Raw genomic sequence first — 12374 nt, 5'->3', positions numbered from 1 at the left:
AGTGAGTGTATGCATGCGAACAAGATAGTGAAAAACAAGTGAGTGAAAAACAACTTATATAACCATGGTTGCACAATACATTCGGGTTTTCAACGGTTATGGGAAGCATCACTAGTTAACACTCCTTTCAACTGTTGATAATGCATTTTACAGTCTTAAATAATTTAACACTGTTTCACCTAAACTTTGTGCAGAAACATTTTTTTGTACATAAAATGTTTGTGCATAGTGATGTTTATCCACTACATGACACATCCTTGGCCAAGCTTTCAAAAGAAGTATCTGACTCATGTCCTCTCTGAAAAAGATCCAGAGTATCTACCTTTGGTGCGTTGCTCTTGAACTTATCATTGATGACTTGGTACAATTCCGGTGCCTCCTGCATTGCATCATGAACAGTGATCCCATCTTGCTCCCACAGCATGTCATCCTCTGTGCCATCCATGGCCTTTGTGAGGAAACACTTTTTGAATCCCAAGAGTGTTGGTTCCTTTTTTCCTCATTATTATCAGCTCCACAGTGCTAACAGCGCAGCCTCTTGCCCTCTGTTCCGCAACAATTTGTAGCCATCTTCTGTAGCCTCAGATTGCGAACAAAACAATGAGAGCTCAGACAAGGTACATTTTTTTTTTGAAAATATTTTTGGAAAATGTTGCGCATTATATAGGAGAAATTATAGTGTGTATATTTATATACATACACAGTCACTCACATTTGACGCGCACAACCACGCTCGCGCACCTCTATGCTCTCAAATCTGCACAGTCGAGCACGAAAAATCACGCGCGTAAAATTTCTTATGAGTAAAAAAATAGCTATTGAAAGACGTTGCTTATTTTGTGTAGTCTTGACATTAATTTACGTTATTTCATAAACATTAACCAAACGAAACAAGCCTGCTCCAAAACAACCAGGATTCACCCGGAAACAGGAAATGCAAGTTAACCTTAGTGAGCATCTAAGGAAGTTGGGCCGAAAGCGCACGTTTGGAACTGCTTCACATACTTCGAGTTCATTTATGTCGAAAGCCATCAACATAATGTCAAAGGAAATTCAGTTACACCAGGGGTACTCATTGCGTCAATCGCAAGGCAGTGTGATAGCGTGCCCCCCCCCCCAAAAAAAGACATTAGACTATCATCCACCTCATCGGTTCGTTCTAGTAAGCCGACCTATTTACGGCAGTCCTGTGATGCGTGCTCCCACCTCTCCTTCCCTCCCACAACAATACATCACGATTGCCGACAGTTATGTTTGTTCATGTATCACTAGCTTGTTGCCACTAACTCCAATTATGTTCAACTAAACTTTCAGCATCTTCAAAACATTGCAGGTTTAGACCGTTCATGTTCATTCCTTGACAGGCCAGTGCATTTAACTTTTCTTCAGATAAAGTTGGTCAGATCAAGAATTTTTATTGATGTAAAATTTTAAATACCGTTGAAATTAGAAATGATCATTTCTGAGTTTAAAATTGTAATTTTCTATTTTAGTTATGTATTTGTTTATTTAATTTTTAATTTACAGTTATGTTATATTGATCCAATAAGTTATTTTAAGGTCTTCAGATTTCACCTGCAACTTTATCTGGGAGCATGACTGACCACACCCGTACATTTTTCAAATGTGAGTGAGTGAGTGCATATATGTATATGTATATATGAGACAGCCAGTTCAGGGTGTACCCCGCCTCCTGCCCGTTGACAGCTGGGATAGGCTCCAGCACTCCCCGTGACCCTCGTGAGGATAACCGGTGAAGAAAATGGATGGACGGATATATATGAAAGTAAAATAACAGCTCCCAGCAAATACTTTAAAACCTTACACTATGGTTATCGGAGTAATTGATGAAACAGCCTGCGGTCAGTCTATCCACATCGTTATACTGACAGTTTTTAGTCATGACACACAAGGATTCTTTCTAAGGCCTACCCGTATCTCCTTCAGGTGTCCTGCCACCCCACAGTGACTCTCATAACCTGGTTGGAAGCTACAGAAAAGATCAGTACCAAGATATCATGGAGGCTCTGGAGGTGATGAGATTCATCAACTCCTCCACACCCTCTGCACATGTGTACCTGCGTATGTTTCAGCTGGAGAGCCAGGTTCTCCCACGCTGCTCTGAAATTTCTCCACTGGTAAGATGTTACTTTTATCGAGTGAATATTTACTCATTTCATGTCGTGTTGATCTCAATAGACATAAAGGATGTCAAATACAGCAGCCAGCCTGTACAAATAAAGTATTTGTAATAGTAATTGTCACCAATTAAATTTAATCTCATTTATATCACAGTTATACGCATATAGCCTCATATTTTCCCATGTACATAAAAAGGAATGCAATTTTATGGATTTGCAGAATCTCTTGGCCACATAATTTGTGTCATCATTGTCGTCTGTGGTCATGAACTCCCTTGAATTGCCTCTTGCTGGACCACCTCAAGAGCGTCGCAGATCCTCAGCTGCCACTGCAGTTTGCTTACCGAATTAACAGGTCTATGGATGACACGTTTGTATAGTGGACAGTATCTCCGCCTGTCACGCGGAAGACCGGGGTTCGATTCCCCAACGGGGAGCCAAATGCAACTCTATGGGGGCACAAACCAGTGCAATCTGTCGGCCGGTCCCAAGCCCGGATAAATGCAGAGGGTTGCGTCAGGAAGGGCATCCAGCGTAAAAACTGTGCCAAACAAATATGAGCGTTCATCTAAAGAATCCCATACTGGATCGGTCGTGGCCCGGGTTAACAACGCCCGCCCCCTGCACTGCTAACCTGCAGGGCGTCGGTGGAAATTCAGCTGCTGTGGGTTGAAGACAAAGAAGAGGAGGAGACTGGATCCATCGTCAGAAGAAAAAGAGGAATGCACAGAGCCTACAACTGAATTTAGGGACTTTGAATGTTGGGACTATGACAGGAAAAGCTCAGGAGTTGGTTGACATGATGATTAGGAGAAAGGTTGATATTCTGTGCACCCAAGAGAGCAGGTGGAAAGGTAGTAAGGCTAGAAGTTTGGGAGCAGGGTTTAAATTATTCTACCATGGAGTAGATGGGAAGAGAAATGGAGTAGGGGTTATTTTAAAGGAAGAGCTGGCTAAGAATGTCTTGGAGGTGAAAAGAGTATCAGATCGAGTGATGAGACTAAAATTTGAAATTGGGGGTGTTATGTATAATGTGGTTAGCGGCAATGCCCCACAGGTAGGATGTGACCGAGAGTTGAAAGAGAAATTCTGGAACTAGATGAAGTAGTTCTGAGCATCCCAGACAGCGAGAGTTGTGATTGGTGCAGATTGTAATGGACATATTGGTAAAGGAAACAGAGGCGATGAAGAAGTGATGGGTAAGCACGGCATCCAGGAAAGGAACTTTGAGGGACAGATGGTGGTGGACTTTGCAAAAAGGATGGAGATGGCTGTAGTGAACACTTATATCCAGAAGAGGGAGGAACATATAGTGACCTACAAGAGCGGAGGTAGAAGCAAGCAGGTGTATTATATTTTGTGCAGACGATGTTATCTGAAGGAGGTTACTGACTTTAAAGTAGTGGTAGGGGAGAGTGTAGCTCGACAGCATAGGATGGTAGTGTGTAGGATGACTCTGGTGGTGGGTAGGAAGATGAAGAAGACAAAGGTAGAGCAGAGAAACCATGTGGTGGAAGCTGAGAAAGGAAGAATGTTGTGCGGCCTTTCGTAAAGAGGTAAGACAGGCTCTCGATGGAAAGCAGAAGCTCCCGGAAGGCTGGACAACGACAGCCAAGGTAATCAGAGAGACAGGCAGGAGAGTACTTAGTGTGTCTTTTGGTAGGAAAGGGGAGAAGGAGACTTGGTGGTGGAACCCCAAAATACAAGGAATCATACAAGGAAAGAGATTAGCGAAGAAGAAGTGGGATACTGAGAGGACTGAGGAGAGGCGAAAGGAGTACATCGAGATGAGACGTAGGCCAAAGGTAGAGGTGGCAAAGGCTAAACAAGAGGCATATGAAGACATGTACACCAGGTTGGACATGAAAGAAGGAGAAAAGGATCTCTACAGGTTGGCCAGACAGAGGGATAGAGATGGGAAGGATGTGCAGCAGGTAAGGGTGATGAAGGATAGAGATGGAAACGTGTTGACTGGTGCCAGTAGTGTGCTAAATAGATGGAAAGAATACTTTGAGAAGTTGATGAATGAAGAAAATGAGAGAGAAAGAAGAGTAGAAAAGGCAAGTTGAAGGACCAGGAAGTGGCAATGATTACTAAGGGGGAAGTTAGAAAGACACTAAAGAGGATGAAAAATAGAAAGGGAATTGGTCCTGATGACATACCTGTGGAGGTATGAAAGCAATTTGGAGAGGTGGCTGTGGAGTTTTTGACCACCTTTTTCAACGGAATACTAGCAGGCGAGAAGATGCCTGAAGAATGGACTAAAAGTGTGCTAGTTCCAATTTTTAACAAGAAAGGCGATGTGCAGAGCTGTGGGAACCTCCGAGGAATAAAGTTGATGAGCCACACAATGAAGTTATTAGAAAAAGTAGTGGAGGCTAGATTCGGGACAGAAGTAAGTATCTGTGAGTAACAGTATGGTTTCATGCCTAGAAAGAGTACCACAGATGCATTATTTGCTTTGAGGAAGCTTGTGGAAAAGTACAGAGAAGGTCAGAAGGAGCTACATTGTGTCTTTGTGGATCTCGAAAATGCCTATTACAGAGTGACAGAAAGGAACTGTAGTACTGCATGCGTAAGTCTGGTGTGGCGGAGAAATATGTTAGTATAGTACAGGACATGTATGAAGGCAGCAGAACAACGGTGAGGTGTCCTGTCGGTGTGACAGAAGAATTTACGGTGGAGGTGGGACTGGATCAGGGATCGTCTCTGAGCCCTTCCTGTTTGCTGTGGTAATGAATAGGTTGACTGATGAGGTCACAGTGGAATCCCCTGTTGACTGGTGCCGGTAGTGTGCTAAATAGATGGAAAGAATACTTTGAGAAGTTGATGAATGAAGAAAATGAGAGAGAAGGAAGAGTTGAAGAGGCAAGTGTGAAGGACCAGGAAGTGGCAATGATTACTAAGGGGGAAGTCAGAAAGGCACTACAAAGGATGAAAAATGGAAAGGCAGTTGTTCCTGATGACATACCGGTAGAGGTATGGAAGCAATTTGGAGAGATGGCTGTGGAGTTTTTGACCAACTTATTCAACAGAATACTAGCGGGCGAAAAGATGCCTGAAGAATGGAGGAAAAGTGTTCTAGTTCCCATTTTTGAGAACAAAGGGGATGTTCAGAGCTGTGGGAACTATAGAGGAATAAAGTTGATGAGCCATACAATGAAGTTATGGGAAAGTGTAGTGGAGGCTAGACTCAGGACAGAAGTAAGTATCTGCGAGCAACAGTATGGTTTCATGCCTAGAAAGAGTACCACAGATGCATTATTTGCCTTGAGGATGCTAGTGGAAAAGTACAGAGAAGGTCAGAAGGAGCTACATTGCGTCTTTGTGGCTCTAGAGAAAGCCTATGACAGAGTACCAAGAGAGGAACTGTGGTACAACATGCGTAAGTCTGGTGTGGCAGAGAAGTATGTTAAAATAGTACAGGACATGTATGATGGCAGCAGAACAATGGTGAGGTGTGCCTTAGGTGTGACAGAGGAATTTAAGGTGGAGGTGGGACTGCATCAGGGATCAGCTCTGAGCCCCTTCCTGTTTGCAGTGGTAACTGATAGGCTGACAGATGAGGTTAGACTGGAATCCCCTTGGGACATGATGTTCGCAGATGATATTGTGATATGCAGTGAAAGCAGGGAGCATGCAGAGGAACAATTAGAAAGATGGAGACATGCACTGGAAAGGAGAGGAATGAAGATTAGCCGAAGTAAAACAGAATATATGTGGGTGAATGAGAAAAGTGGAGGGGGAAGAGTGAGGCTACAGGGAGAAGAGATAGCGAGGGTGGACGACTTCAAATATTTAGGGTCAACAATCCAGAGCAATGGTGAGTGTGGTAAGGAAGTGAAGAAACGGGTCCAAGCAGGTTGGAACAGCTGGCAAAAGGTGTCTGGTGTGTTATGTGACAGAAGAGTCTCTGCTAGGATGAAGGGCAAAGTTTACAAAACAGTGGTGAGGCCGGCCATGTACGGATTAGAGACGGTGGCACTGAAGAAACAACAGGAAGCAGAACTGGAGGTGGCAGAAATAAAGATCTTGAGGTTCTAGCTCGGAGTGACCAGGTTGGATAGGATTAGAAATGACCTCATTAGAGGGACAGCCAAAGTTGGATGTTTTGGAGACAAGATTCGAGAGAGCAGACTTCGATGGTTTGGACATGTTCAGAGGCGAGAGAGTGAGTATATTGGTAGAAGGATGCTGAGGATGGAGCTTCCAGGCAAAAGAGCGAGAGGAAGACCAAAGAGAAGGTTTATGGATGTGGTGAGGGAAGACATGAGGGGAGTTGGGGTTAGAGAGGAAGATGCAGGAGATAGGCTAAGATGGCAAAAGATGACACGCTGTGGCGACCCCTAACGGGACAAGCCGCAAGGAAAACAAGAAGAAGAAGATGGATGACACAGTTAACATAGTTCTGCACTTCATCCTTGAACACCTCACCACCGAGGGAGCTTACAGTGAAGAAAATAAGCATTTGAACACCCTGTTATATTGCAAGTTTTCCCACCAAGAAATCATGGAGGGGTCTGAAATTTTCATCGTAGGTGCATGTCCACTGTGAGAGCTAATCTAAAAAGAAAAATCCAGAAAGTACATTGTATGATTTTTTTTTTTTTTTTTTTTTTTAACAATTTGTGTGATACATCTGCAAATAAGTATTTCAACACCTGACAAAACCAATGTTAATATTTGGTACAGTAGTCTTTCTTTGCAATTAAAGAGATCAAACGTTTCCTGTAGTTGTTCACCGGGTTTGCACACACTGCAGGGGTATTTTTGGCCCACTCCTCCACACAGATCTTCTCTCGATCAGACAGGTTTCTGGGATTTCGCTGAGGAACACAGAGTTTTAACTCCCTACAAAAATTTTGTATGGGGTTTAGGTCTGGAGACTGGCTAGGCCACGCCAGAACCTTGATACGCTTCTTAGAGAGCCACTCCTTGGTTTTTCTGGCTGTGTGCTTCCGGTCAGTGTCATGTTGAAAGACCCAGCCACAACCCATCTTCAATGCTCTGACTGAGGGAAAGCGGTTGTTCCTCAAAATCTCACAATACATGGGCGCGGTCATCCTCTCTTTAATACAGTGCAGTCGTCCTGTCCCATGTGCAGATAAACACCCACAAAGCATGATGCTACCACCCATGCTTCACAGTAGGGATGGTGTTCTTGGGATGGAACTCATCATTCGTCTTCCTCTAAACACTGTTAGAGGAATTATGACCAAAAAGTTCCGTCTGACCACAAGACCTTCTCCCATGACTCCTCATCCAAATGGTCATTGGCAAACTGAAGACGGCCCTTGAAATGTGCTGGTTTAAGCAGGGGAACCGTCCGTGCCATACATGATTTCAAACAATGACATCTTACTGTATTACCAACAGTCACCTTGGAAACGGTGGTCCCAGGTCTTTTCAGGTCATTGACCAAGTCCTGTCGTGTTAGTCCTGGGCTGATTCATCACATTTCTAAGGATACTTGACACCCCACTAGGTAATATCTTGCATGGGGCTCCACTCCGATTGAGATTGACCGTTATGTTTGGCTTCTCCCATTTTCTGATTGCGCCAACAGTGGACCTTTTTTCACCAAGCTGCTTGGCAATATCTCCTTTCCAGCCGTGTGGAGTTGTACAATTTTGTCTCTGGTGTCTTTGGACAGCTCTTAAGTCTTGGTCATGTTATAAGTTTGAGTCTTACTGATTGTATGGGGTGGACAGGTGTCTTTATGCCACTAACGACCTCACACAGGTGCATCTGATTCAGGATAATACATGGATTGGAGGTGGACTTTTAAAGGCGGAGTAACAGGCCTTTGAGGGTCAGAATTGTAGCTGATAGGTGTTCAAATACTTATTTGCAGCTGTATCACACAAATAAATCGCTAAAAATCGTACATTTTGATTTCTGGATTTTTCTTTTTAGATTATCTCTCTCACAGTTGACATGCACCTACGATGAAAATTTCAGACCCCTCCATGATTTCTAAGTGGGAGAGCTTTCAATAAAGCAGGGTGTTCAAATACTTGTTTTCTTCACTGTATGTGAGGATCCTCTTTGTGGACTTCAGCTTTGCTTTCCAAACCGTCTTCCCTGAAATCCTCCCCTCCAAGCTTCTACAGCTCAGCATCTCACCTACCATCTGCCGTTGGATCTACAACTTTCTTATGACCAGGACACAGCAAGTGAGGCTGGGGAACAGCATCTCATCCACATGCACCATCAGCACCAGGGCACCCCTAGGTTGTGTCCTCCCCCTCGCTCTACATGAATGACTGCACCTGAAGCACCCAGCTGTCTTAACTTCTGAAGTTCTCAGATGACACCACAGTCATGGAGCGAATCACAGCGACTGCCATGGAAAAAGGAAGAGACAGACGGTAAATAGGAAGCCAGCTTGCTAGAACCATGTGCACATGCGCAGTGACATGTCAGAAGAGGCCAGGATTTGTCAAACCAAATGTCAGTCAATCCCCCTACGTGATCGACGTATTGACCACACCTGAATCAATTTTTTTTTTTTTTTTTGGCACGCAGTCGCGATCGACCATAACTGCCTCAGAGATCGACTGGTAGATCATGCTGGATGCATTGGGCACCCTTGTTCGTGATATACAAACCCTTTCCAAAAAATTTGAATATCCTGGAAAAGTTCATTTCCATAATTCGATTCAAAATGTTAACTTTTCCTAGATTATAGATTCAGATTCAGAGTTTAAACCATTTCAAGTTTTTTATTTGTACATAATTTGGCCGTCCACCTCATAAAACCCACAAAATAAGGAATTCCAAAAATTAGAGTACTATGATGAAAACAGCCCAAATGCAGGCCATACATGTTTTAAACTATTAACATACAGTACTTCATTTTCCACCATAGCTTTCAGGGCTCGGAAATAAAAGCAATAAGTAAAATTCACAAGCAACTACTTGTAATTGATTTAAATTCACACCAGGTGGGTAGGGAGAACATAAGATGGCTTCCATGATTTAATTTTTTTTTCCAAACCCACTTCCCTCTACGGTGGAGCCAACCATAGCAATTAATGCTTCTTCTCTCCTGGAAAAAACTAAATATTTACTTGAACCATGCATCTTAACTACAGACACAAATAACGTTTATGTAATTATTTCATATAAATTCATATACAATTTTCACAGACAGTGACAAAGTACTGGATAATGAAGTTGCATTGCGCTAAAAATAGTTTCCCAGAGGTTGAACCACCTGGCATATTGTCTTGATGCAGGGCACTATGGTGCCTCAACATTGCTGAGGTGGTCACATTTTACCCCAGCTCTCTTGGACACAAGAGATACTTCACCGATGGCAAGACACTCGGGTATAAATGTTTATTCTATGTGAGCAGACAGTGTTTTTTTGCACCCCTTGTGTGTTTGTATGATCTGTGCAATAATTAGTTTCTCCATTGTTAAACGAATAATATTTACCTGTACATTATTGATTCTTATGAGACAAACGTTAAAGGAATTGATCAGGTCAAAGAAATCCCAAACCGAGGAAAGCTTTCTCTTTTGTTGGTTCCATCTTCAAGTTCCAAATATTTACAAATACTGGACCAAACAAACAACACTGGATGTGCGGGGACACTGCCGTATTTTGCTGCGCCTTTCATGGTTCAACTCATGCATGCTCAACCCCTTTCCAGCGGACCACTTCCTGTATCAATCACGTGGTGCAGTGCTTCATGACATTTCAAGTATCATCGGTGACGTCACCAAGCCAGACTTTTCTTTGTGGCTGCACCAATTACCCAACCCACTTTTCAAATTCTGTTAATTTTACCCATTAATTGGTAAACTTCGAGTACTGGATAGTCAACAGGTTAAAAGCTGGACAAGAGAATGTACTGCTAATTTATGAAGGTTCCAGTTCTGCACATATAGTGCCCTCCGTAATTATTGGCACCCCTGGTTAAGATGTGTTTGTTAGCTTAGAATATTTTTTTTTCTTCTAAACAATATGGGACCTTAATGAAAAAAAAAGAGAAAAATCCAACCTTCAATACAAGTGCTTTTATTCAGTGGGGAAAAAATCCCACATAAAGAAATAATTATTTGGCATCAAATAATGTGTGTCACAATTATTAGCACCCCTGGTATTTAATTTTTTTTTTTACAATCCCCTTTTGCCAACAGAACAGCATCGAATCTTCTCCTATAATGTTTCACAAGATGAGAAAAGACAGAAAGAGGGATAGAATTTATAGGGATTAAGCCATTCCTCTTTGCAGAATCTCTCTAAATCATCCAGAGACCTGGGTCCTCTCCTCTTCAGCTCACCCCACAGGTTTTCAATGGGGTTGAAGTGTGGGAACTGAGATGGCCGTGGGAGGAGCATGATTTTTTGTCCGGTGAACAATTTCTGTGTAGATTTGGCCATATGTTTAGGGTCATTGTCTTGCTGAAAGACCCAGTGACGACCCATCTTCAGCTTTCGGGCAGAGGGCAACAGATTTTGATTTAAAATGTCCTGGTATTTCAAAGCATTTATGATGCCATGCACCCTAACAAGGTTTCCAGGGCCTTTGGAAGCGAAACAGCCCCACAGCATCACTGACCCACCCCCATACTTTACAGCGGGTATGAGGTGCTTTTCAGCATGCACATCTTTCGTGGCACGCCAGACCCACTTAGAGTGTTTGTTGCCAAATAGCTCAATCTTGGTCTCATCTGGCCAAAGCACATGGTCCCAGTTGAACCCCCAATACCGCTTGGCGAATTCCAGACATTTCCGTTTATGATTGTGATTGAGGAAAGGTTTTCTCTGTGCATGCCTCCCAAACAGCTTGTTGGCGTGTAGACAGTGCCTGATGGTTGATTTGGAGACTTTGTGACCTCAGGATGCTACCATCTGTTGTAATTCTGTAACAGTGAGCTTTGGAGATCTTTTGATTTCTCTTACCATCCTCCTCACTGTGCGTGGTGGCAAAATAAACATGGGTCCTCGTACAGGCTTGTTTACCACTATTCCAGTTGTTTTGAACTTCTTAATTATTCCTCTCACAGTGGATATGGGCAGCTGCAGTTGAGTGGCAATCTTCTTGTAGCCTTTGCCTGACCTGTGAAGGTTGGCGCACATCTGCCTCACTTGTATGCTGTGTTCCTTTGTCTTTCCCATGTTTAAGAGTGGATAAGAGAAATGGCCTCTGTGTCACATCATATTTATACCCCAGGGATTTGGAGACTTTGTGACCTCAGGATGCTACCATCTGTTGTAATTCTGTAACAGTGAGCTTTGGAGATCTTTTGATTTCTCTTACCATCCTCCTCACTGTGCGTGGTGGCAAAATAAACATGGGTCCTCCTACAGGCTTGTTTACCACTATTCCAGTTGTTTTGAACTTCTTAATTATTCCTCTCACAGTGGATATGGGCAGCTGCAGTTGAGTGGCAATCTTCTTGTAGCCTCTGCCTGACCTGTGAAGGTTGGCGCACATCTGCCTCACTTGTATGCTGTGTTCCTTTGTCTTTCCCATGTTTAAGAGTGGATAAGAGAAATGGCCTCTGTGTCACATCATATTTATACCCCAGGGAAACAGGAAGTGATGAATTACTAATTAAATGTTCCTGCATACTCTGGTAAACTTTTTAAACTACTGTAGAAATGACAGAAATGCTTCAATTATATTTATTTCCTGGGAATTGTTAAGCGTGCCAATAATTGTGGAACAGGTGATTTAATGAAAAGTAATTATTTTTTAGTCAGGGATTTTTTTATTTTCTTAAAATTCATTTGAGTTGAAGGTTACATTTTCCTAAATTTTTCAGTGTGACAGTATTCTTCTGCAATAAACAATGAATTTATTTTAAGGCTTTTAACACATCTTAACCGGGGGTGCCAATAATTATGGAGGGCACCGTACAAACTGCTTGTGATTTTTCAGGATGAAGAGAACGAGGACTTCCTGTCAATCAGTCAAGCAATGGAGGAGATAGTAGAGGATCCCGTTGACTGTTACTGGCTCATTAAATGTTTCATCAGTCAGTTCCAGACCAAGTTTGGAGATTCAATTCCACATCTTGTAAGTTACAAAATTGACAGAGTACATTTACACTGCTGGGCCAACTGCCCAATTCCAATTTATTTCCTTAGTGTAATTCTAATTACATGAACAGTTGAAATAGCACACTGGTGTGCAAATAAATGTCATGGTTTTATTTTTTTAGAATTGGATGATTATACATATATATTATTACATCTTCCAAAATACCATATTA

At 42.6% G+C, this 12374-nt stretch overlaps 1 protein-coding gene across 2 annotated transcripts in view; it reads left to right on the top strand.

Moving 5' to 3' along the window:
• tbc1d7 (TBC1 domain family, member 7) overlaps nt 1–12374 on the top strand; it is a 64145-nt gene that overhangs the window by 20608 nt on the left and 31163 nt on the right. The window contains exons 3-4 of one of the 2 annotated variants that reach the window (XM_061824265.1): nt 1948–2138; nt 12041–12178. In XM_061824265.1, coding sequence (XP_061680249.1) covers nt 1948–2138; nt 12041–12178 — 329 coding nt within the window. The remainder of the gene's footprint in view (nt 1–1947; nt 2139–12040; nt 12179–12374) is intronic. The other variant, XM_061824266.1, reaches the window with a different exon arrangement.

Source organism: Syngnathoides biaculeatus, chromosome 7, assembly GCF_019802595.1.
Source record: "Syngnathoides biaculeatus isolate LvHL_M chromosome 7, ASM1980259v1, whole genome shotgun sequence".
NCBI classification, from domain to species: domain Eukaryota; kingdom Metazoa; phylum Chordata; class Actinopteri; order Syngnathiformes; family Syngnathidae; genus Syngnathoides; species Syngnathoides biaculeatus.
The sequence above is the reverse complement of the archived record's forward strand: the minus strand, read 5'-3'. Positions and strand labels throughout refer to the sequence as shown.